We start from the raw sequence: 21456 nt of genomic DNA, 5'->3' as shown, positions 1-21456 counted from the left end.
AAACAACGCTAGAATTTGCAATGATGAGTTGACCCGAGAACGAACAACTAGCATTTGGTTATCGAGTCGGTGTGGACATTCTTTTACTTCACGATATAAATTGAAGTATTAAGACTACTAACCTATTAGAGTTACTTCTTTTGCTGTAGACTGTTACGTAAAAGAGTAAAAAAAGATTTCGCGTGTTGCTTGCCCCCTATAAGATAATCTCTAACTAATATCGTTGTTGACATGCTTTTCCTCGCCAGGTCAAGAATCAAGATTACGTCGACCAGCCAGCTTCTCTTGAATTTCATTGAGTGTTTTTCCCTTGGTCTCCGGAAAAATTACTAAAAATACAACGCTAACGGCACAGCATGCGCTGAAAAACCAAAATCCCGTGTAGATGCCATAAGATTCCTCGACGTTAATGAAAAATTTGGTGAGCAGGAAAGAACACGTCCACATTACGCAGACGCTGATGGAGGAAGCTTTTGATTTGACTCCTGGCGCGAAAATTTCACCCATGATGGTCCAAGGTAGAGGACCCCAACCTATGCCATAAGCAATTGTGTATATGACTAAAGTTGTCAATGGCACCCACATGAAATTAGTCAAGTCGCACTTGATTTCACGGAGGTAAAAGAAAAGTGCCAGAAGCCCCTGTAACCAATAACATCGAATTTGTTCTTTAGACCATCGAATTTTGTTAAGATTTAAATAGATGGTACAACAAATCGTTAATTTATGAAAGCGTAATATTGAATCAATTCAGAATTTATCATTTAATTCATTCAAGATCTTCATATCAATAAAGTAATATACACTCGACATCGTAGTGAGTTTATAGCCATAATTAACGTACTACGTACCACAGTAATACCACTGCCAATGCTAGAGATAATAAGTAAAATCTTTCTGCCTGATCTGTCGACAATTAGAGGCGTTAAAACAGATCCAAGTAATTGAACCACTCCAATAATAATAGCGGATATAGCAGTATTTTTGGTTTTAGCATCTCGGAAAATATCTTCGACATAAAATAATACGACGTCGATGCCTGTGAACTCTTCGAAGAACATCAAAATGCTCGTTAATATTACGGCTTTTCGATGGACTTTGTTTTTGAATATGTCACTCCAAGTCGTTTCAATTCTATAAGCTTCATCGATTTCTTCCTAAATTAGTAAAAAAATAAGTGTTTATTAAACCCAGCATCGATAGAGTAGCATTTAATTTCACTTGCATTTTACCTGCATTTGTGCAATCTCCTTTTGTACGCCGTCGACACTTTTTCCACGGAACTTAGCCAGCGCCTCAGCAGCCTCAGTTTTGCGCCCTTTGCTCATTAGAAATGACGGTGATTCCGGCATTAACATGAAGCCTAGATAGAAAGTTACGTGCAAACTCGCACAGAAAATCCAAAATATGGTGTAAGAAACATACGGACCAAGTGAATAAGATAGTAGAAAGCCAAAAGTGATAAAAAGCTGCAGGAGCGAGCCCAGAGCTCCTCTAATTGATGCCTAGCGATATTAGATTCATCTCAACATTTTTTATTTAAATATATATACATTTTTGGAAAAATAATTAAGTTCTTTATGGAATTTAAAGACAAAAAATGATTTATTCAAAAGTGAGTCACACTTAGGCCGATTTCAAGTAAGTTCATCTAATTTATATACACGTCAAAGATTGACGGAAAATATATTTTTAAGTACAGCCGATCATAATCTTAATACAAAATACTTGACTTTATTATTTAACTTACAATAAAAATAAAAATTGTTATTGTTACTTGAAAGATTAAGTTTATTTTGAATTCTGCAGATACATGGGATACACAGGTATACATTAATTTTTGTTATATGGGACATGTAAATTAATTTCCCTTCGCATTTTTGGAAGGGTATATGAGATAGTCTTTTTACGTTATGACCAAATATATACTATGGGGTGGAATTCAAACCATTGAAATCGCAGTAACAAATATATGACAAATTCATTTATGTAGAGCTTCATATGCCTAAAAATCAAATTCATACCCTCTTGCACAAAGACCTGAATTCTCATTAATGTAACTACCAAAACTCCAAAATTAATTTTTACTACTCAATCGCAAATCATTTTTTTCTTATAAATTCAATTAATTTCGTATAATCAATTAATTAATTTGAAAGAGTTGATATCAACAGATTGTCAGGACTTACATCTGATATTTCACCTACGTACATAGGTAAGAGTGTAAAAGAAACTGAAGAGCCTATACCCAGTAGAAAGCGCCCAACATATATTTGAATAACATCTTTTGCGGTGCCTACTAGTATCCATCCTAGAAGTAAAGGGAACGTACTCAAAAGAAGTCCTCTCTTACGCCCAAGCCTAAAATAAATGATTTCATACCTTAATTACTTACCATAAGAAATCTATAAAACAATTATAACTGGCTGTAGCTTTGTTGAGAAAGCCGTTAATGTTTTAAATTGCTTGACAAAATACTTCTCTACTTCTAATGGAATCAATCAAATTCGAAGTTTACAATTATCATTCTCTCTTTCTCTCTCTCTCTCTTTCTCTCTCTCTCTTTCTCTCTCTCCCTCTCTCTCTCTTTCTCTCTCTCTCTTTCTCTCTCTCCCTCTCTCTCTCTCTCTCTCTCCTTCTCTTTCTCTCCCTCTCTCTCTCTCTCTCCCCCTCTCTCCCTCTCTCTCTCTCTCTCTCTCTCTCTCTCTCTCTCTCTCTCTCTCCCTTTCTCTCTCTATATATATACATATTTAGAGCTCATTACAATACTTCTGAAAGGGTAATTATAAAACGGTATTAATCGTATCTATTTGAAAAAACATATTTCAAAATTATTGTCACGTAGCTTCTAAGATAACACATCAGCTCACTACGTAATTGTTGTGAAAAGATTTATAGCCTTAATTTTTGGCATGTCTTTTAAATTTATGGCTCTCTCAATAGATAAATCTCGTTTCATTGATAGCAATGACTCAATAAAAGTTTTGATCATGATAAACCAATCTTCTATTCAAATTATTTCTTATTTATTGTTCACTGACCATTCGCCAAGATTACCAGAAACTAAACTTCCAAACATGATCCCCAACGGGACGAATGATCCAATCCACGACCCTTCGTTTTTGGTTATCGGACGTAGTAATTGATTATCAGGTAAAATTGGATTATCTTCCGACAATTTTGGCAGTATTGGACTTGTCCATCCAAGAATTGCTCCACAGGCTATTATATTTAGATTACCTATAGAAGATCAATCATTTTACGATAGAACTTTTTAGAAATATTATATTTGCAGTCAACCACATTATTTATGCTTAATCATGAACATGAATATCAACATGGAGCATCAAGATGTACTTTCAAAGACTGTGTGCGTTTCTGATTACCATTCTAGTGATTTATATCAAGATTATCCCGCTTTTGATTCATACGCAAAATCATTGCTTTCCCTAACCGTGAATTAAATCACTATGTACGTAATGAGAAATGAAACTTGAAGATCGAAATCTTTGTTTTAATCCATTATACGTTGATGTTGACAGCGAGATACTGAAGTAGTGAGAAAATCTATCGACCAGTCATTAATAAAAAAGAAATATTTAATCCTACTAAAATTACAGACGGACCCCTTGATTTTACTAAATAATTAAATCATTTTCGAAGACCAAATCCGTTTTGTAAGAACCGTTCTGTGTTCAAGCTACGGAAATTTTCAGTACTTTGTATTTCATTTAAACTGTCAAAACAAAAAACTGCAAAACATTATTCGAATCATTATCTTTTATTATTTCAAAAATACTTATTAATCATTTTCTAGCACATAAATAAGCCAAATATTGCTTCAATTATTATTAACGATATCGAATTATGCCAACAATTAATAATGAATCATGAATAATGATTTTTTTTATATTCCAGTTTTGAATTGGCTTCGGTTAGATATCATTACATCAATTGTGCAATATTTAAATTTAAAACATTATGTGGCTTCTTTTATAAACCATCAAATGAGCTCTTATATTATTTTATATGAAAAATAATCAATTAATATAAATCCTTGAATTGTATTTAAATAATGGATAGATCAACTTGCACTTAATAAGTAAAGATTTCTTGTGGTGGTTGTAGATTTGTTTACTTCTTAGGTTATTAAAACTAGTGACAAAATAAATTTTCTCTATCCCTCGGGCGAAAGCACGCGTTTTCACGGCTTCTCCACGGTGGAAGAAGTTGCACTTTTACCCACTCCGTGAGTGGCGCCACTTGTTTCACCGCGAGTGAAAACATTTTCGCCTGAAATTTGAGGCGCAGCACGAAACTGTAATCCTATATGTTGTGAAGCGATAAGAGGCTGGCGACAGCATCAAAAATACATGAACAAACATTTTTTAATAATAACTGTTTCTTAATTTTCTTAAAATTATTTTTCACATTTCTTACAAGAATAAAAATTATTTGTAATGTTACCATTGAATGTACAATTTTCATATCTTTGAAAATAATTCAGCTCGACCGCCTGCAAAAAAATTGAGAGTTGATCCAACACACTCTGGAAAAGAAAACGAACAAAGGCAAGAAATTGTTATTGCAAACGAACAAATTGATACAGATACTACTAATTGGCTAAAAAGTTCTTATGTAAGATATGAAAATTGTACATTCAATGGTAACATTACAAATAATTTTTATTCTTGTAAGAAATGTGAAAAATAATTTTAAGAAAATTAATAAACAGTTATTATTAAAAAATGTTTGTTCATGTATTTATGATGCCCACCCCAACCAGCAGCACTCGCTACGCTCGTGCTGCAAATGTTGGGCGGGCATCAGTGAAAAATTTCAAATATAACCTATTAGTTCGAAGCACGATGTCAGATGACCGCGAGGGCGCTACGACTATCAAAGCATCGGGCGAAAGTAAAAACATGGCTGCGCAGTCTTGACAGCAGTTAGAATGTAGACAATATGTGATTTTCCAGTTTAGCGATTAAATAATCAGCGCGCTTTCGCCCGGGGATAGAGAAAAACACTATTTTTTACACGGGGGTAAAATGGAACTCATGCACGAAGGTTCCATTTTCCCCCCTTGTAAGAAAATCTACTATTAACGAGCCGAACTAGGTGCGACTCTATTCAACTCGAATATATTTGTATTTGTAATATTGTAAATAAATTGATTAATAATTTTTCGAAGTTGCAACTTTTGTAATCTTTTTTAAATGAAATTGTTTGCAAATATAAGCTGAATATTTTTCTTTATAAGACTATCCAATTTAAATATGTTTCTAAAAATTAGTTGAGCTGTTTGAACATTATTTGCTTGACAACAAGCGCACATTTTAATTAATAACTATAATATTAGATAATTATTAGTTCTTATTAATATGATATGCAAAATTTATGTGAATAAGGTAGTCGTACATAATTAGAAAAATTGTCAATTGTATAATTGATTTTTCGCTTAATATCCCACGTTTTATTGATCGATTTGTTTCTTTAGATACTAAATCGGAAGTCTTCTAAAAAACGTGTTCCTTGTATCATAAGCTGAGCTATTTAATTTGAAAAAGTTACGTTTCAATTTATATACTATATGGTACAATTGATGAACTAAATATATGTTCAATCATATAAATACGCAGCTACATTTCGAACGAATATTTTTAATTTAAAGTAAAACTAATATTCGTACCTGTCGAAGCAGCCATATACTGCAGGAATCTAGATCCTGATTCTGTCATTTTAGAAAAGCAGTAGCAGTAAATTAATTATTTCTTTGCAGCGTTGCGATTCCGTCCCAAGTCCAACAAAATATAATTGTAAACATTCATAAAAGAAATATTTCTGCAACTACGTGATTTTGACCGATTTCTCCCACTCTAAGTATAGATTAATCTGGAAACGTTGGTGGGAAACAGATTGTCAGATTTTACTGACGTAGGCTTTTATTAGCACCTACGTTTGTCTTTCATAACAATGTTATATGTCGACTGAATAAATTTATACTTATCTACCTTGACAATCTGTTGTTAGCAACAAGTACTTGGAAAGTATTATACTTAACGATTATACTCACATTATGTGTAATTCACACTCCGACCATCAAATATTTCACAAAATTCTGTACACTGATGGTGCCACATGACAGATTATTTCCAGCTCATCAGAACATCATACATCGTGCAAAATATTCCGCAACGAACTTTTTATGGTAGTCACATAGGTAATTGGAAATCAAGGAACTTGAAAATATTTTTTTTAAATATTTTGAAACGAGCGTAAAAAGTTGAGTAATTCAATATTAAATACGGTAAAATCTAATAACGGAGGCGAAATGTATACTTCACTATACTGATGTTCACTGATGCAAAAGATCTTTCGTAAGCTAAATGATATATCAATGTGATTTTTATAAATTAGTTGTTATTATTGCTCTCCTACATTGTTTTATTTTATCATTATCGAAGATCCTTCATAAGTAATCTCGCTTTTCTTTTTAATAATATACCGATTTTACAAGAAGGAAATTTTGACATAACAATTAATACAAAATATAAATAGCTATATAAAATCAGTAAAAGAAATTACATTTTGTGGTTGTCGAAAAATATCGTAAAATGTACCAAAATCACAAAAATCTATCATGATAGTTCATGATTGTAGTTTAGTTGCATGCTCTTATGTAAGTACAGCTTATGTAAGTACAGCTTTGATCTATTTTTCACCGCATATAATGCAAACACAGCTTATTATTAGAAACGGATTACTATAATAACGCTGAGTGACTAACAAATATTTAATTACTTCTCAATGGAATGGACTAAATATGTTAATTACAATCTGACTTTAAATTACTCTGAAAGTTAGCTTCTTTAATTTCTATTATAAACATCTTATAACTAGACGATTCCTTTTCCTTCAAGAGAATTTTCATCGTAAAATAGTAATGAACAGAATTCGTCTTTTGACAAGGGATCTTATTATTGCTAGAGCATTCTTGTTAAAAGTCCATTTTTTTACAGTGTAATGTAAGAATAAGTATGATTATCTAAAAAATTTTATTTCGCGCCAATATTACAAACATATATGCATAATTATAAAAGCATTTACTTAAATTTATAGTTTTTATAATTACAGAATTCGGCACCTTCAATGAAAAAGAATCGCCGAGAGTCGATTGCAGTATATTGCTAATGCGATGACGTCATTTATAATTTTTGTTTTTAGCTTTTTTTTATTTTCATTAGTGGTCCATTGATTTCTCATTTTTCATAGTGGTTTATTAACTATGACAACATAACTTTTGTTGATATAACATAATTTTTATTTTCATTTTATGGTCCATTAGTAAATTATGCATACTTTTAATTCCAACAAAGCTAGTAACCATAAATAAGTAATCAAATTACGCTAATTCCTTAGTATTTACAAGTACACGTAACATGACTTCACTTTGTACATAATGCGTATCGATATAGAAACGTAGTTTCGGTCTATTATTCAAGCTTTTAAATTAATATTGATGTTGTAAATATCACGTGGAATAAATAAGATTTGTTTTTCCAAAACTACTATTGGTATAGAAATCTCAATTTATAATATAACACTGCAAAATGAGATATGACACAGCTAACTTGTAGAGTTATAAACTGTTCTTTCTATGTCTCTTGATTAACCGAAGTCTTTTCATTAGCAATAGGCGAAGAATTCCAACGGCTCAATTTTTTCTGTATCTCGCTTAATGTTTTCCCCTTGGTTTCGGGAAAAAACATTACGATAAAGACAATGTTAATTGCGCAGCAGAAGCTAAAAAACCAAAATCCCGTATGGGTGCCAAAAGCTTTCTCGACATTTGTGAAAAATTTGGTCGTCAAGAAAGAAAAAGTCCAAATGGCGCAAACACATATGGAGGACGCTTTAGGCTTGACAGCGGGTGCAAACATCTCTCCCATGACTGTCCATGGTATGGGTCCCCAGCCAATGCTGTACGCTATCATGTATACTACTAGGGTGGCTAAAGGCACCCACCATACGCTACTCAAATCGTATTCAATGGTTTGTAAATAAAAGAATGTTCCAAGGATTCCCTGTAATGCAAAAGGCTTACATTATATTAACATTCGTCAAACTTATTCAGAATTTATGTCGATGGAGCTAATCACGAAACACTTTGTCAAAACAGTATTATTAGCTGTCGCTACAGCAGGACAAGTAGATTTAAGAAATAGTATCGTATGTGTCCTTACGAAAAAGTTTTGCACGCGAATCTCCGTGTAACGGGAATGACGTCTTTTTCGCTGGGCAGAATTTTTCTTGCATAGCTTTTCTCAAAATTTTGCGCCTACACAAGAGCGCGCACCGTAAAATGTTGATACGAATTTGTGTGCAAGAAAAATCGTACATAAATATGAGCTATAAAAATCCAATACGATTTTGTGTTTAATTGTTCCGTAAAATAATGTAAATGCAATCCTGTAAAGCACCGCCCTTTATAAAACTTTAATTGGGTTAGTTAATCATCGATCGTGCACATTCACGTGCAGAATATTATGCATAAAAATATATACCGAAATGTGTGTGTATATGTGTGTTTTTGTGCACTGAATTGTGTATAATTTTATGTAGAGTTTTGTGCAAATTTAGTAAGGATGTACCTACCACAGTGATACCACTTCCAACGCTCGAAATAATAAGCAATATCTTTCTGCCAGACCTATCAACCACAAGCGGCGTTAAAACAGAGCTAAGCATTTGGACGACGCCAATTATTATGGCGGACATGGCAGTGTTTTTAGTTCCAGCGTTGCGAAAAATGTCCTCCGTATAGAATAGGACCACGTCAATGCCCATGAACTCTTGGAAGGTCATTAAAATGCTCGTCAGTACAATGGCCTTACGATTGACTCTATCCTTGAATACGTCAGCCCAGCTCGTTTTTACTCGATATGCTTCGTCTATCTCTACCTGTAAACATTGTTCTGCACTGCAATTTCGCTCTTAATGGCCGAAGTAAAAACCTAGCATATTATATAATATTTTTTTAATGACTTTGTGATTATAGTTTCAACCAGATACCTATACGTATGGCTAATGATCACTAATTTTGACCGCGTAAAATTTTATACATCTGCAGGTAAAAATAAAGTTGCTCGTTAGAACCATAAACTTAGCAACTTAATCTATGTATGGATTCGCGCAAATGGAAACTGACAGTTACAATTCCCCACAAAAGTATCCTTTGCACAGGAAATTACTTGTGTTCAGACTGATCAAACATTATTGTCATTACGATACGCTTTCTGTGTAATTTATCCAGGCTACTTCGCTTTACGTGATTTCTAGATTCTTTCATTAATTTTTTTTTAATATCCGACTTGATTAATACATTGCGCCGCCTATAATATTATAAAATGGATACTCGTTAACAAACGAAAAAATGTGTGCTCGTTTTTCGTTTCACAACAGCCACATGTCTTACAAAAAAGAGGTGCACGTAAAAAAGTGGTTTGTAAAATTTATGGGCAAGTTTAGTTAACAATGCAGTTTTCTAAACTCGATTTCTCTCTCTATCTCACCTGTATTTGCTCGATCTCCTTCTCAACACCTGCGACACTTTTGCCGCGAAACCTGGCAAGCGCCTCGGCAGCCTCGACTTCGCGTCCTTTACTCAGGAGAAAATACGGTGACTCCGGCATTATCATGAAGCACACGTAGAAACCAATGTGCAGGCTAGTGCAAAGCAGCCAAAATATGGTGTAAGAAATGTATGGACCGACCGAATAGGAAAACAGGAAGCCAAAGGTGATGAAAAGCTGCAGAAACGAGCCAAGGGCACCTCTGATTGATGCCTGATGAATCCAAGGAGTTTTGTGTTAGAATTGGATTTTGAATGAACAATAACTTACAAGTTGACTCGGACAATAATGCATTTCAGACCTTTGTTTGTTTGCTATAAAATCACAGATTATCGAGTTATAACGACAAGTTTAATTATGAAAACGTCATTCACAAGACCATTAAAATTAATTTTATGATTTTTCAGTCCGGAATTAGGCTAAATTCAATATTCATTTTCAAAGGATTACTAACAATATTTTTTTATTGTCAATAAGTATGTCTAGTCGTTTACTGTCGAATAAATAACTTGCTTCTGATATTTCTCCTATGTACATTGGTAACAACGTAAATGGGATAGAAACGCCGAGGCCCAAAATAAAACGCCCGGCATATATCTGACCGATGTGTTTTGCAGTGCCCACTAATAACCAGCCAACTATGAAAGGGAACGTGCTCATCAAAAGGCCTCTTTTTCGTCCTAGCCTAGAAAATCAAACCGACTGTTACTCACATAATCAATAATTTAAATCCTAAATAAAAAGCATCAAGTATTATGTTGATATATTTATTTATAGCAGTATTAGTATTGTTATACACAGAAATGCAAAATGATGATGTTCACGAGAGGAATAATTCACTATTTAACTGTCATTACAACTTTCACATAAATAATAATGTACGGCCCTGAATGGTCATTTCAGTATACCATAACTGCACGCATTTACAGCATTTTTTGATTTTCATCGTTGCTGATTTATAACCGGTGCATCGGTACTCTCGAAGGTGACAGTGAAACATTGCAATTAAGCGAATTTCTATTTTGCTGATTGTATAAACTGTATTTACCACTCGCCAAGGTAACCGGACGCAAAACTTCCGAACATGACGCCCAAAGCAACAAGCGAACCAATCCACGAACCCTCGTCTGTCGTTATCGGCCGCAGCAGCTGATTGTCCGACGAAATTGGATTATTTCTCGATAATTTCGGCAAAATTGGACTGGTCCAACCTAGTATAGCTCCGCAGGCTACAATATTCAAATTACCTGCCGGCAATTACTTTATCGGTCATTTTATTATTATTTTCGGCGCACCGAAGCTAAACGTTTTACTTATTGAGTTTATTGACTTATTTTATTCACTAATTGATTTTATTTTTTTGACAAAATACGTCATACAACGTGAGATTAAATATACATTACGTATTTTTCTAGTTATCCACATTGCTCATATGATTTATTATATTCATATCGGTTTCTGATTGGAATTTTCTATCTTAACATTGACAATTGAAATTACATTGGAGTGATCGTTATCAGCTTTAAGCCATGCGATTAATGGACGGATTATAGAATGCATTTTTTAAATAGCAATCGTAATTTAATATTGCTTATATTTGATCTCCATAGATCTACTCGTATTTTAGAGTCGACAAATTTATTGTTTCTGGTCGTGGAAGTACATCTGATAAAAATTTTTTATGCTGTGACCGAAACTCCTAAAAATTTAACGCTTAAGCACTTCGTAGCATTAACGAATATTTCATCGACTGCATTTTACGATGGTCGCTGTAAATTTAGTGCAGCCATCTGCTCTGCACGTACAGCTCGTTATTAAAAGTAGATTAGTTAATATTTGAAAGATAAAATCTTACCTGCAGCCGCAGCCGTGAACTGCAGGGTCCTTGAACCTGCGTCCGTCATTTTTTTAACTTCAACTATTCGCACTCAGTTCGAATTCTGCGACACTTGCGCGAGCTTGACTGTAAACAATCTCGCTACAAGTCAGTGTTCGCGTGCGTTGTCAAAGTCCACTTTACCCCACTTATCGATCTTTTCACAACGGTGGGGAATACTACTTGGCAATCGCTTCATTCGTCTCATATTTTTCACTGTCGATGTTATTTCTATTTTTTTAGATTAATCAATTTGCTATACGCGTTTTATTTATATTTATTAGCAATTGAAAAATGGAATAAAATAAGCCTAGGATTTTTTTCCATCGCGTGGAACGTTATTTTGTTTTTATACAGAATATGTATAGTATACACGATGAAAAGTTTTTTTCAAGAATTAACTTAATCATGTTTCATATTATAATCATTAAAAATTGAAAAATTGAAAATATAAGGCTTCGTGTAAGTTTTACATGATAAATTTGATTACGAGACAGGGGGAAAAAACTCAAGCTTTCACTAGTTTGAAAGTTTATTCCAAATTACTTCAACATTTAAATATAAAATACTCATGGTTTGATATGTTTAACAAATTATAAATTTATATAATTTCGCACTAATAAAATACTTCGATCGTACCAATTAAAACCACTAATAGAACATTTCGCTCATAACAATTTTATTCAACATTTCAATTTAAAAACATTTTTCACGCTACACACTCATGCATTTGAAAGAATAATTAATAATCAATAATGCTTTGCTTTTCGAATATCAAGGGTAAGCAAAGTCGACATTAACCAATGTTGAACTTAATTTAATTATAATCTTGATAACGTAGTCAATATTATCTTCTACGTTATGAAACATAATTTACAAAGGCAGGAACTCTGAATATAAGTAAATGCATTTTAAAAATAAGTTTTTAAATGAGTACGGAAATGGAATAAATCTTTGCAATACATTTACAATCATATGGCATAAATTTGCTATATAATTGTAATTCTATTGATATTGTAAATTGTTGTATTGTAAATAGCAATGATATAAATTTACGATATTAATACACATAATCGTACATTATTTTGTGCTCGTGGTATCAATTAATGATACAATAATTAAATAAATACGCATCACACATCTGACTATTAAATCAACCATGATAACGCAAATTTACAGTAAGTCAAGCAGGACAATTGTATAAAAAGCTATATAGAAGATAGCTGTGAAAAAGCCCCATCTTTACAACTTTCAATACACAATGAAACATGTCCATACCATTTCAAGAACCGGAACCACGATCAAATCGAAGGTAATTATAATTTCTATTTAATTTTTTCTAGGAGCATCGTATGCAATGATAAAAGGGAAAAAATCGTAATTCTTATTTTTAAAATACTTAATTTTCACTTAGCACATGTATTATAACTACATTGAGTGATTTCATAATCAATTTTACAGCCAAATAACTTCATCGATCTAATTCTCATTTGAAAATAGTAAACTTTTACTCAATAACAACTTCAACGTCTCGAACAATAAGATATTATTATAAGGCACTTAAAGACATTTTAAAAAAGCGAATTTTTTTAATGTCAATTTGTTATATAATCTGTTTAAATTTTACTAAATAAATCATATGCAATAATCCGACAACAAAATTATCACAAATTTTTAGACTATTTTTGCGCTTCAATGATTCAAAATAATTGTTTATGAATCAGCAATTTCGTTATTTCATAAATAGTCATAAGATTGACCTTCTTATACGATCCTTATCGTATATAAGCGCAGATTATAAAATAAAAATATATGGAACTATAACCGATATGAAACAAAAAGAAAATCACATCTTGGCCGTGGGTTCACCAAGTTCTTCATCCTCATCTTGGTACTCGGTACCACTCAACTCGCTTTGAATTTGCTTGAGACTCTTGCCTCTGGTTTCTGGCAGCAGCATCAGAGCAAAGACAATACTGAGGATACAGAAAACCGTGAAGATCCAAAAAGCTGTATGGTTCCCATAAGCATTGGAAATGGTGCTGAAGTATTTGGTTATGACGAAAGCGAATGCCCAGCAAATTAATACGGTGATGCCCGATGCCTTAGCTTTGACCTCTGACGAGAACATCTCTCCCATGATGGCCCAGGGTAATGGACCCCAACCAATACAATATAGACTCACGAATACTATCAACGAGGCTACTGGTAACCAACCCAACCCTTCAGCATTTTTTTCACTTTGTAGATAGAAGTATACTCCTAGGGAACCCTGAAAAATTAAAATCCGGTGATTATTCGATTATTGATAATTTTTATTTTGACAATAGTGATGGTTTTTATTTTAAAATAATGTAAACTTATTATTCAATAAGTAATGTGAATAATAAGTATTTTTCTTCTTAATTTTGTTGAGAGTCAATTTCAATTCTACCTAAGTAATAATACTGACATCGAGGTCAAAAATTAATAACGTAAGCAACAATCCTAAAACAAAAAATAATATCTAATTACTGCTGGTAATATTAAATTGCAAAAATATATTTTTTTTTTATCAACGTAAGATCAATGTTATACATTTTTCGTAAATTAGTCTTCGTATAAGTGTGTTTTATTAATATTTTACCTTTTAACTTTAAAATCGTAACGGTCATTTCTGCTCTACAAGAATAATTAATTATTTCAAGGTTTTTCCAAACATCTATGATCTGTCACAATCAGTTTACGTTATTCATAAAATAGGATTTGACAAATATATTTATCGATACAGCATTAAAAATTCAACTGTACGGGGATCTATACAGCACAAAACAAATAAATTAAGTCAGCGTAATTCTTCTTTTGATTTAATTAACCTTGAGATGATCATCAACCTTAATCTGATGGAATCAATTAAATAATAAATTAATTCGGATTCAGCAATAATAAAAACTCAAACATATGCTACCACATTGTCGTCATATTAACATGTATATGCTATACCAAATTCGTCGTTTTTTTTAAATCGTAACATTGTTTTGAATGTCCTAATTTATAATGGAAGGCTGGAGTTTTTGAATTTTTTACGGAAAATTGTACTTAAGGAAAACCTGATATATTGTTGTTTTCATCATCAAATTTCCGAGACGAAATATAAATAAATCCCATGATCAAGAGTTCATCGAAATGTTTCTATCAAGCATTTTAGAAAATTGTAATGAATCAATATAATAGTTTGGATATTTAAAAGTTGAAAAGAAATGTGACGTCAAAAAATTCAAAATCAAATTCATCTTAATGTTCATTTAATAATCAATGAATTAGGAATAATTTTTATCAAATAAATAAAATTTTGATGGTACTACAAATAAAATACGTTAATATCCTAATATTACATGTTGCTGTTGAATGTTATATAACAAAATACACAAGAGCCAAATTATGAAATCGTGTGAACATATCCGAAAAGCATTATCGGGCCATACCTGAGTATAAAGTTTTGTCTTTTGTGACTGTTACATAAGCTTCCGCGAGATTTAATCAGTGAAATAAATAAAAACGAGCATAACGAACAAAACAACAATTAACGCAAAAATATAGACGACTACTTATGGAATGATTTCAGGTACAGTTTTAAGGATTTTATCAGTTGCGTGGATCGACAGGTTATCAGTGCATTCCAATAGCTGCTCTACTTCGATAACAGAAAAAAAGTCTATTCCACAGGTGTCAAGATCATAGCATTGCGCAATGTAAAAATACAATACTAATCGATAATTCGTTAAAAAAACTTTGAGTGTCGGTGTAATTGTTTATTTCCATTTCACGTGACTTTCCGTTTATCTCAGATTTTTTCTCATCTAGTTTTTTAATTTACTAAAGATCGCGCAAACTTTATTGGATATCGAAATTCTGGAAAAACGTTGTATAAAGATTACGAAATGTTACTTTTGAAATGTAAAAAAGTACGCTGACCCTAGGCCTTGATCGCAGTACTATATTTAGGGGAATTGGTCAGTTTCAATAAAGTTGACTTGATGTGAAAGTTACTCACAGTAGTGATCGAGGTACCGATGCCCGAGATAATGAGAAGCGTGCGCCTGCCAAGCCGATCAACGATGACAGGTGTGACGCCCGAAGCAGCCAGTTGCACGGCGCCAACGAGGATAGTACAGATAGCCGGGTCGAGACTCGTGCCCGCGCTCTTGAAAATGTCCTGCGTGTAGAACAGCACGACGTTGATACCCGTCAATTGCTGAAAACTGACCGCTGCGCAAGTGTACAATAGTGCCTTGAAGTTGGACTTGACTGTGAACAAGTCTGACATCTTCACCTCTGTACTGAACGCTTGGTCCACCGCTGTCTGCGTTCATTACCACGAATAAATTTCAATGCTTTGCTTCTTTCATTCGTCACGGACAGTTATATAAGAGGATATCAGTACCTGCATTTCGCCCAGTTCTTTTTGAACGGCACCAACGTTTTTTCCCCTTAGTTTGGCAAGAGACTCCGCGGCATCGTCTTTCATTCCTTGAGCCAGCAAATAATAAGGCGATTCTGGCATGAACATGAAGCAAACGAAAAAGATAATTGGCAGACTGCCACAGGCGATCCAGAATACTGTATACGACACGTAGGGCCCAATGCAATAAGAAAACAATAGGCCAACTGTGACGAACAATTGTAAGAAGGAACCAAGTACACCTCTGATACTCGTCTGCGAATCGTAATAACCGGGCAATGGCATTATTAGAACTCGTTTTTTCTCCAACATTCCAGCTAGCAGTAAAGGAACCTACCTCCGCAATTTCACCACAGTACATGGGTACAATTGTGAAATCGATAGCCAAAGCTACGCCAAAAATAAATCGAGCTGCGTACAGCTGCTCTAAACTCTTCGTCGTGGCAACTAGTATCCATCCAATGAGGTAAGGCACCGCGCTGAAAAGTAATGCCTTCTTTCGGCCAAACCTGCAAACCAAATAGAGGTCCAGATATATGACAACTTTAACTTTCGATTTGAGGATGTAATGTAATGTAATACGAGCTAACCTTTCACCAAGGTATCCTGAAATCAAACTACCAACTACTGCTCCTATGGTCATTATTGAACCGACCCACGAGTTCTCTTCGGATGTTATATTGTATCCGAGCGGGTTTTCCGGATCCACCGGCTCCGTGCTATTTTTCGACATGTACGAGAGGACTGGACTTGTCCAGCCCATCATCGCTCCACTTGCCAGAATACACAGATTCGCTGAAACATTTATCATCGTTTATTTTCAGTTGTACTTGTCAGTGAGCATTTTGATCCTGGAAAAAAGGCTAACAAAAAGAGTAAAATGCAATGTTAAAGAAAGAAGATGAAATAAATTGTAAAAAAAGACTTAAACCATTGGCGATATTTATTATTTAATGATATCTCAAATATACTGTACTAACTAAAATAGTTTTGTTTGCACTTTGATAAAATATGTGGTCTCAATGCTCTTGTAGATTTAACGATGTACAAATAATTGAACGCTATGCAAATATGGCATTTGTAAAAATTACCAATGATAATGCAGATCAGTGCTTTCACAGTACGAATTTAAACTATACAGATCGTTCTTTATCTACCAATAAGAATGGGCGAGTGGTACACTTGTGCGTATTCAATTTTATCGTATTGAAGTCGCATTCAAACGTTCTGATAATAGCCGTCAATTGAAATTTCGCATGTCTTCTACCGAAATAGAATTGACACGCCGCATTTTTAAAAATTTATTATTTATACGATAATATTTAAACATTTTTTTCAAGAAATCAATCGTAATTCAATGTAATCGTTTTATATCCATGTGATGTACTGTGGTAATCTATTGATAAAGTAATAGACGAAATTACAGTCACTAAGTTCAAGTTTATAGCTTCAGAGTTATGAGTATTTTTATAAATAATCATGATATTAATATATATTTTCATATGCTTGGGATAATACGTTATCATAAAGTAACTTGAAGAGCGTTAGGATGATATTGTGCTGAAAGTAACAGATGTGATAAGTAAGATATGATATAGTGTTTAACTTTGCAAAAGCATGATTGCAAGTTGCAGAGTTATTGATTGAAAGATCGGTGAGTTAAAAAACAAAGTATAAACTTTCTCCTCCTATGAATTTAAAATCATGTTGTACTGCATGTAATAAACAGAAAAAAACTTAGTTCATATTAAAATGCATAAATGCAAAATGCATGGTCTAAATCGAAGCTTTAGATTAGATCACTTTTCTTTGAGTATCGATGTTATTGTTTATGTATCATTTAATTGATGACTTGTAAACTCGAAAAGATAGATCTTGGAATCAAGGTAAAAGAAATGCTTCAGGTTGTTAATTACTTTAAAATCAATTCTAAACTGATTGCTAGCTATATTACACTAAAAAAAGAAATTTATCAAGCCTTAATTATCAGAGAGAGAGAGAGGGAGAGAGAGAGAGAGAGAGAGAGAGAGACAGACAGACAGACAGAGGTAACATTATGTTCTTGTTAATATTACAATGAGTCCATCTTTTACTTTGAGCGATAGCGCTTCTCATTGCCTTCAATGTAACTCTCGGTGCAAATCTCTATACGTTATCTTTTTATTGCATTCTTTCGGAAAGTGAATTACTATGTTTCGAATAACACTACATAAATTTCATGCATTTTATATTGAAACTCTTGATATTACCTTCTGATTATTTTGCTAATTATAATCATTCTTGTTTACGTTACATCGCTCGAGCTCAAATGTCTGTTGCGAAACAAAATCAATGGATTTGAAAAACAACATATTTTTGTGAATATATTTGAAATGTAACAATTGTGTGGCATTGAAAAAATTATTAAAATTCACTATTTTTATAAAATATGAGCTGCTCAATCGTTTTTCGACTGTGACGGCAATATATATTATCAGGCAGATAGTGATAAGCATACGTGTACGTAAAGCAGATCCTACGCTAGTATAATATGTGTCAAAACAATATTGTAGTATTGACATAGTGGCGCGCATTACAGGATAGCTCTTTGAAAAATCAATGAAAAGCCTCGAGCGCTTTCGAACCGTGTCACTTCCCAGTTGTCGCCTCAGCAGTTAGGTCGCGCGCGCATATTCATACATTGGTGCCTGCATACGGACAAGAATAATAATTCCGCACTAGTAAGATCTCAATCGTTTCAAAGCACTTCCTCTTTATCAACGGGCTTTCTTTTTCACTCTGTCGTTCTGACGCTCGATTGCCACTCTTGGCAAATCTCCTCCATTGACTTTTTGGTTTACACGTTTTTATCGGATCTGCATTCTTTGTTTTTCTCGTCTGCTGGGCTTCCAACAGAGCCACCTTCATCTGGGATTGTCACTTTTTCTAAACTGGGAATCACACAATTGTTCGCGAACTTGCCGATAATTATCGCTTGAAATCTTGATTTGAAAGTATTTTTCATATTACGATATATCTAACGGAACATCACTTGCTCATAAACTGATATCATTTTTAAAAGATTCGGTAGTTGTATCTGATTTGTTGTGAATTTTTTATATATGATCAATAAATAATCCGCAATCGAGAGTGTCATGCTAAAAAGAATTTACTGTTATCTTTCACGTTTCAAGTCAATTATTTATTTTTTTAATTTAATTTTTAAAAGTTACAACAATTGTACAATTTTTCATCTATTTTGAGCAATTTAAATATATGTAAAGTCAATAATGTATTTAGTTATATTTAACGAGAAAGATTGTTGTTGCTCATTTTTGGTGGAAATATACGCTTAAATACCTATACAGCACTTTTATTTTTAAATAATAAAATTTAAAGGCTATACGATGAGTTTTGATGATTGCACATATTCATCTGTTTGTCCTTTCTGTTTCTACATTCGATAAAGTTATCGTATCTCTTGGGAAGTCACAAGTGTGAGTAATTGAAAGTAAACCCCGCTGACCCCTTTTAGTACAGGAAACTAAGCATTTTCTTCTATCGTGAATTTTAGTAGAGATCTTCAAATTTTAGCTTCCTAATCATCATTATTTCCTGATAATACACCATTTTCAAGAACAAGACTCACTTTACCTTCAACTATCATCAACACACAAAAAATACCGGTCCACATATTATCTAGATGATATAATAACTGGTCGCAAAGTATTTTAAATAATTTCTTATTTATTTATACAACTACTTCTTGTAAATATCAATTCTGTTCGACAGCTCGCAAACTGACTACTTTCATAAAAGAACAATTGTACAACAGTGAAACTTGGGCTCGCAGTTAACGCATATTAAATTTGGAAGGATTTTCATTTAAGGGAGGTTCAAAGCAAGGGTAAAAAAGTTATAGAAACAATCGTACCGGCAGTGGCAGCGACGAATTGCAGGATCTTGGAGCCGCCCTCGAGCTCCATTTCGAACTTGATTATGGCTCTCTGGCCGGGTTTCACGAGGTCGGTGCGTTCGTCGCAGTTGTCGTTGTCGCAGTAGTTTCGCGGCTGGATTGTCGGCTGGTAGACTTGTGTGCCGAGCCCCGGTCCGTACACATACTCTTTGATTGCGTTCTGCCGTTGTGAGTTTGGTGTCTGACGCTCCTCGTCAGCCAGCTGCTTCTCCTCCCCTTGGCCGTCTAGCCACTCGTTGGTGGTGGGGGACATATCACTCGACCACCAGCTCGAACGCCCAGAAACCACGTGCTTTTTTCACGAAAGCTCTAAGCACTGCCGCTAACTCACTGTTTACACTTGTCGTCAACGATCGTTGCTGATAGAGGCTTTCGTTAAATCTGAAACTAATGTCGGAACCTTACCGAAGCGAACGAGTACCTTGCTCTGAAAAATTACCGAATAATTATTAACGTTACTGACACCTTTTTTTTTTTAATGTGTGCTCGTCGCAGAATGTATACCATTGTACGTGACGCATAATCATAATCGTATCTCTTAAAATTCACAGTTGTATAATATTTGGAGGGAAAACCATATGCGGAGGATTTCAAGAGTGCTTTAAAATATGGTAAGAGGGAGAGTTGAACTTGCACCTGAGCAGCTTTCGGGGTCAAAGGATCCGATCAATATTCTGCTCCGTGCTGCAGAATTTGCAGTTTACGCAATGCCACGCGGCTGCTTACGGAATAAAACGTACCCTTTTCCTCAAGCAAAAGCAACTCTATAATTTTCGTAAATTCGATTTTTTTTCGACTTGCAATGCGTTCAGTAAAATTTCCACGATTATTTATAAAACAATGGATTATCTGGACCATTAGGGCTGTGTCGTTATTTTATTATTTCGTCTTGTAACGTAAGCGTTACACGTCATTTAGATCAATTGTAAAGTTTATAGGTAGAAGGTTCTACGACCTGCTTTGTAAAAGTCTAAGAGATTAATTATTTATTATTAATTTTATAAAAAAGTCTAAATTAGTATCGTCAGCAGCACGCGTGTAAGTCTATTTGGACAGACGCCTCTGCTATTTGAATTGACGTCGAAAGCACGTTAGAAGTATATTTCATGAACATTTTCACACGTGCTTTAAAATCACATGACTGAATTTATCAATTTAGCTTTTTAAAAGATTCGGTAGCTGATTTTATTTTCATTATCTTTATAGATGTAATGCTGATTTAATAAAGCTAAATATTTACCAACATCGAAGTTCACATGAGCAAATTAAAAATAATTTTAGACGAATTTTATTGGTCTATAATGTAAACAAAGTGAACATGGAAAACAGTAAGTAATTCTGGTTGACATTGTCTTTGAGGCTTGTTTAGCATTTTTCAAAACCTTAATTGTAGTTGCCGTATGAATTAAAAGATTTAGTTCCATAGTGCCAACATTCTCCTCAAATCGTATCAAATAGATCGCATACCAAAACAATCTAACATATCACGCGTAATTTAGTTTTACAAGCGTTGTAAATACAATTTCGTCATTCGTCATTGTGGATAATG

At 33.7% G+C, this 21456-nt stretch overlaps 3 protein-coding genes across 4 annotated transcripts; all 3 read right to left on the bottom strand.

Annotated features, from left to right (window-relative positions):
- Positions 1-249: 249 nt before the first annotated feature.
- LOC131668175 (facilitated trehalose transporter Tret1-2 homolog) lies at positions 250-5741 on the bottom strand. Its single transcript, XM_058942106.1, has 6 exons — positions 5693-5741; positions 3042-3240; positions 2190-2361; positions 1233-1505; positions 852-1157; positions 250-642 (listed from the first exon to the last, which is right to left on the bottom strand). Exons 1-6 carry the CDS (start codon positions 5739-5741, stop codon positions 250-252), a joined length of 1392 nt encoding a protein of 463 aa, XP_058798089.1.
- A 1454-nt stretch (positions 5742-7195) lies between these two features.
- Positions 7196-11591, bottom strand: LOC131668088 (facilitated trehalose transporter Tret1-like). Of its 2 annotated transcripts, none has more exons than XM_058941937.1 (6): positions 11491-11591; positions 10684-10882; positions 10149-10320; positions 9576-9848; positions 8659-8964; positions 7196-8087 (listed from the first exon to the last, which is right to left on the bottom strand). In XM_058941937.1, exons 1-6 carry the CDS (start codon positions 11537-11539, stop codon positions 7659-7661), a joined length of 1428 nt encoding a protein of 475 aa, XP_058797920.1. In that variant the 5' UTR covers positions 11540-11591; the 3' UTR covers positions 7196-7658. The 2 variants fall into 2 exon arrangements, with proteins under 2 accessions (XP_058797920.1, XP_058797921.1); XM_058941938.1 differs by having other exon boundaries at positions 10684-10864; positions 11491-11578.
- Positions 11592-12031: 440 nt separating this feature from the next.
- On the bottom strand, positions 12032-20270 carry LOC131668087 (facilitated trehalose transporter Tret1-2 homolog). The gene is made up of 6 exons (XM_058941936.1): positions 19866-20270; positions 16543-16747; positions 16290-16461; positions 15935-16207; positions 15545-15853; positions 12032-13783 (listed from the first exon to the last, which is right to left on the bottom strand). The coding sequence occupies exons 1-6, from the start codon at positions 20158-20160 to the stop codon at positions 13358-13360; spliced, it is 1680 nt and encodes a 559-aa protein (XP_058797919.1). The 5' UTR covers positions 20161-20270; the 3' UTR covers positions 12032-13357.
- Between the last annotated feature and the right edge of the window lie 1186 nt (positions 20271-21456).

Source organism: Phymastichus coffea, unplaced genomic scaffold, assembly GCF_024137745.1.
Source record: "Phymastichus coffea isolate CEN01 unplaced genomic scaffold, Cenicafe_Pcof_1.1 PCOF00074, whole genome shotgun sequence".
NCBI classification, from domain to species: domain Eukaryota; kingdom Metazoa; phylum Arthropoda; class Insecta; order Hymenoptera; family Eulophidae; genus Phymastichus; species Phymastichus coffea.
The sequence above is the reverse complement of the archived record's forward strand: the minus strand, read 5'-3'. Positions and strand labels throughout refer to the sequence as shown.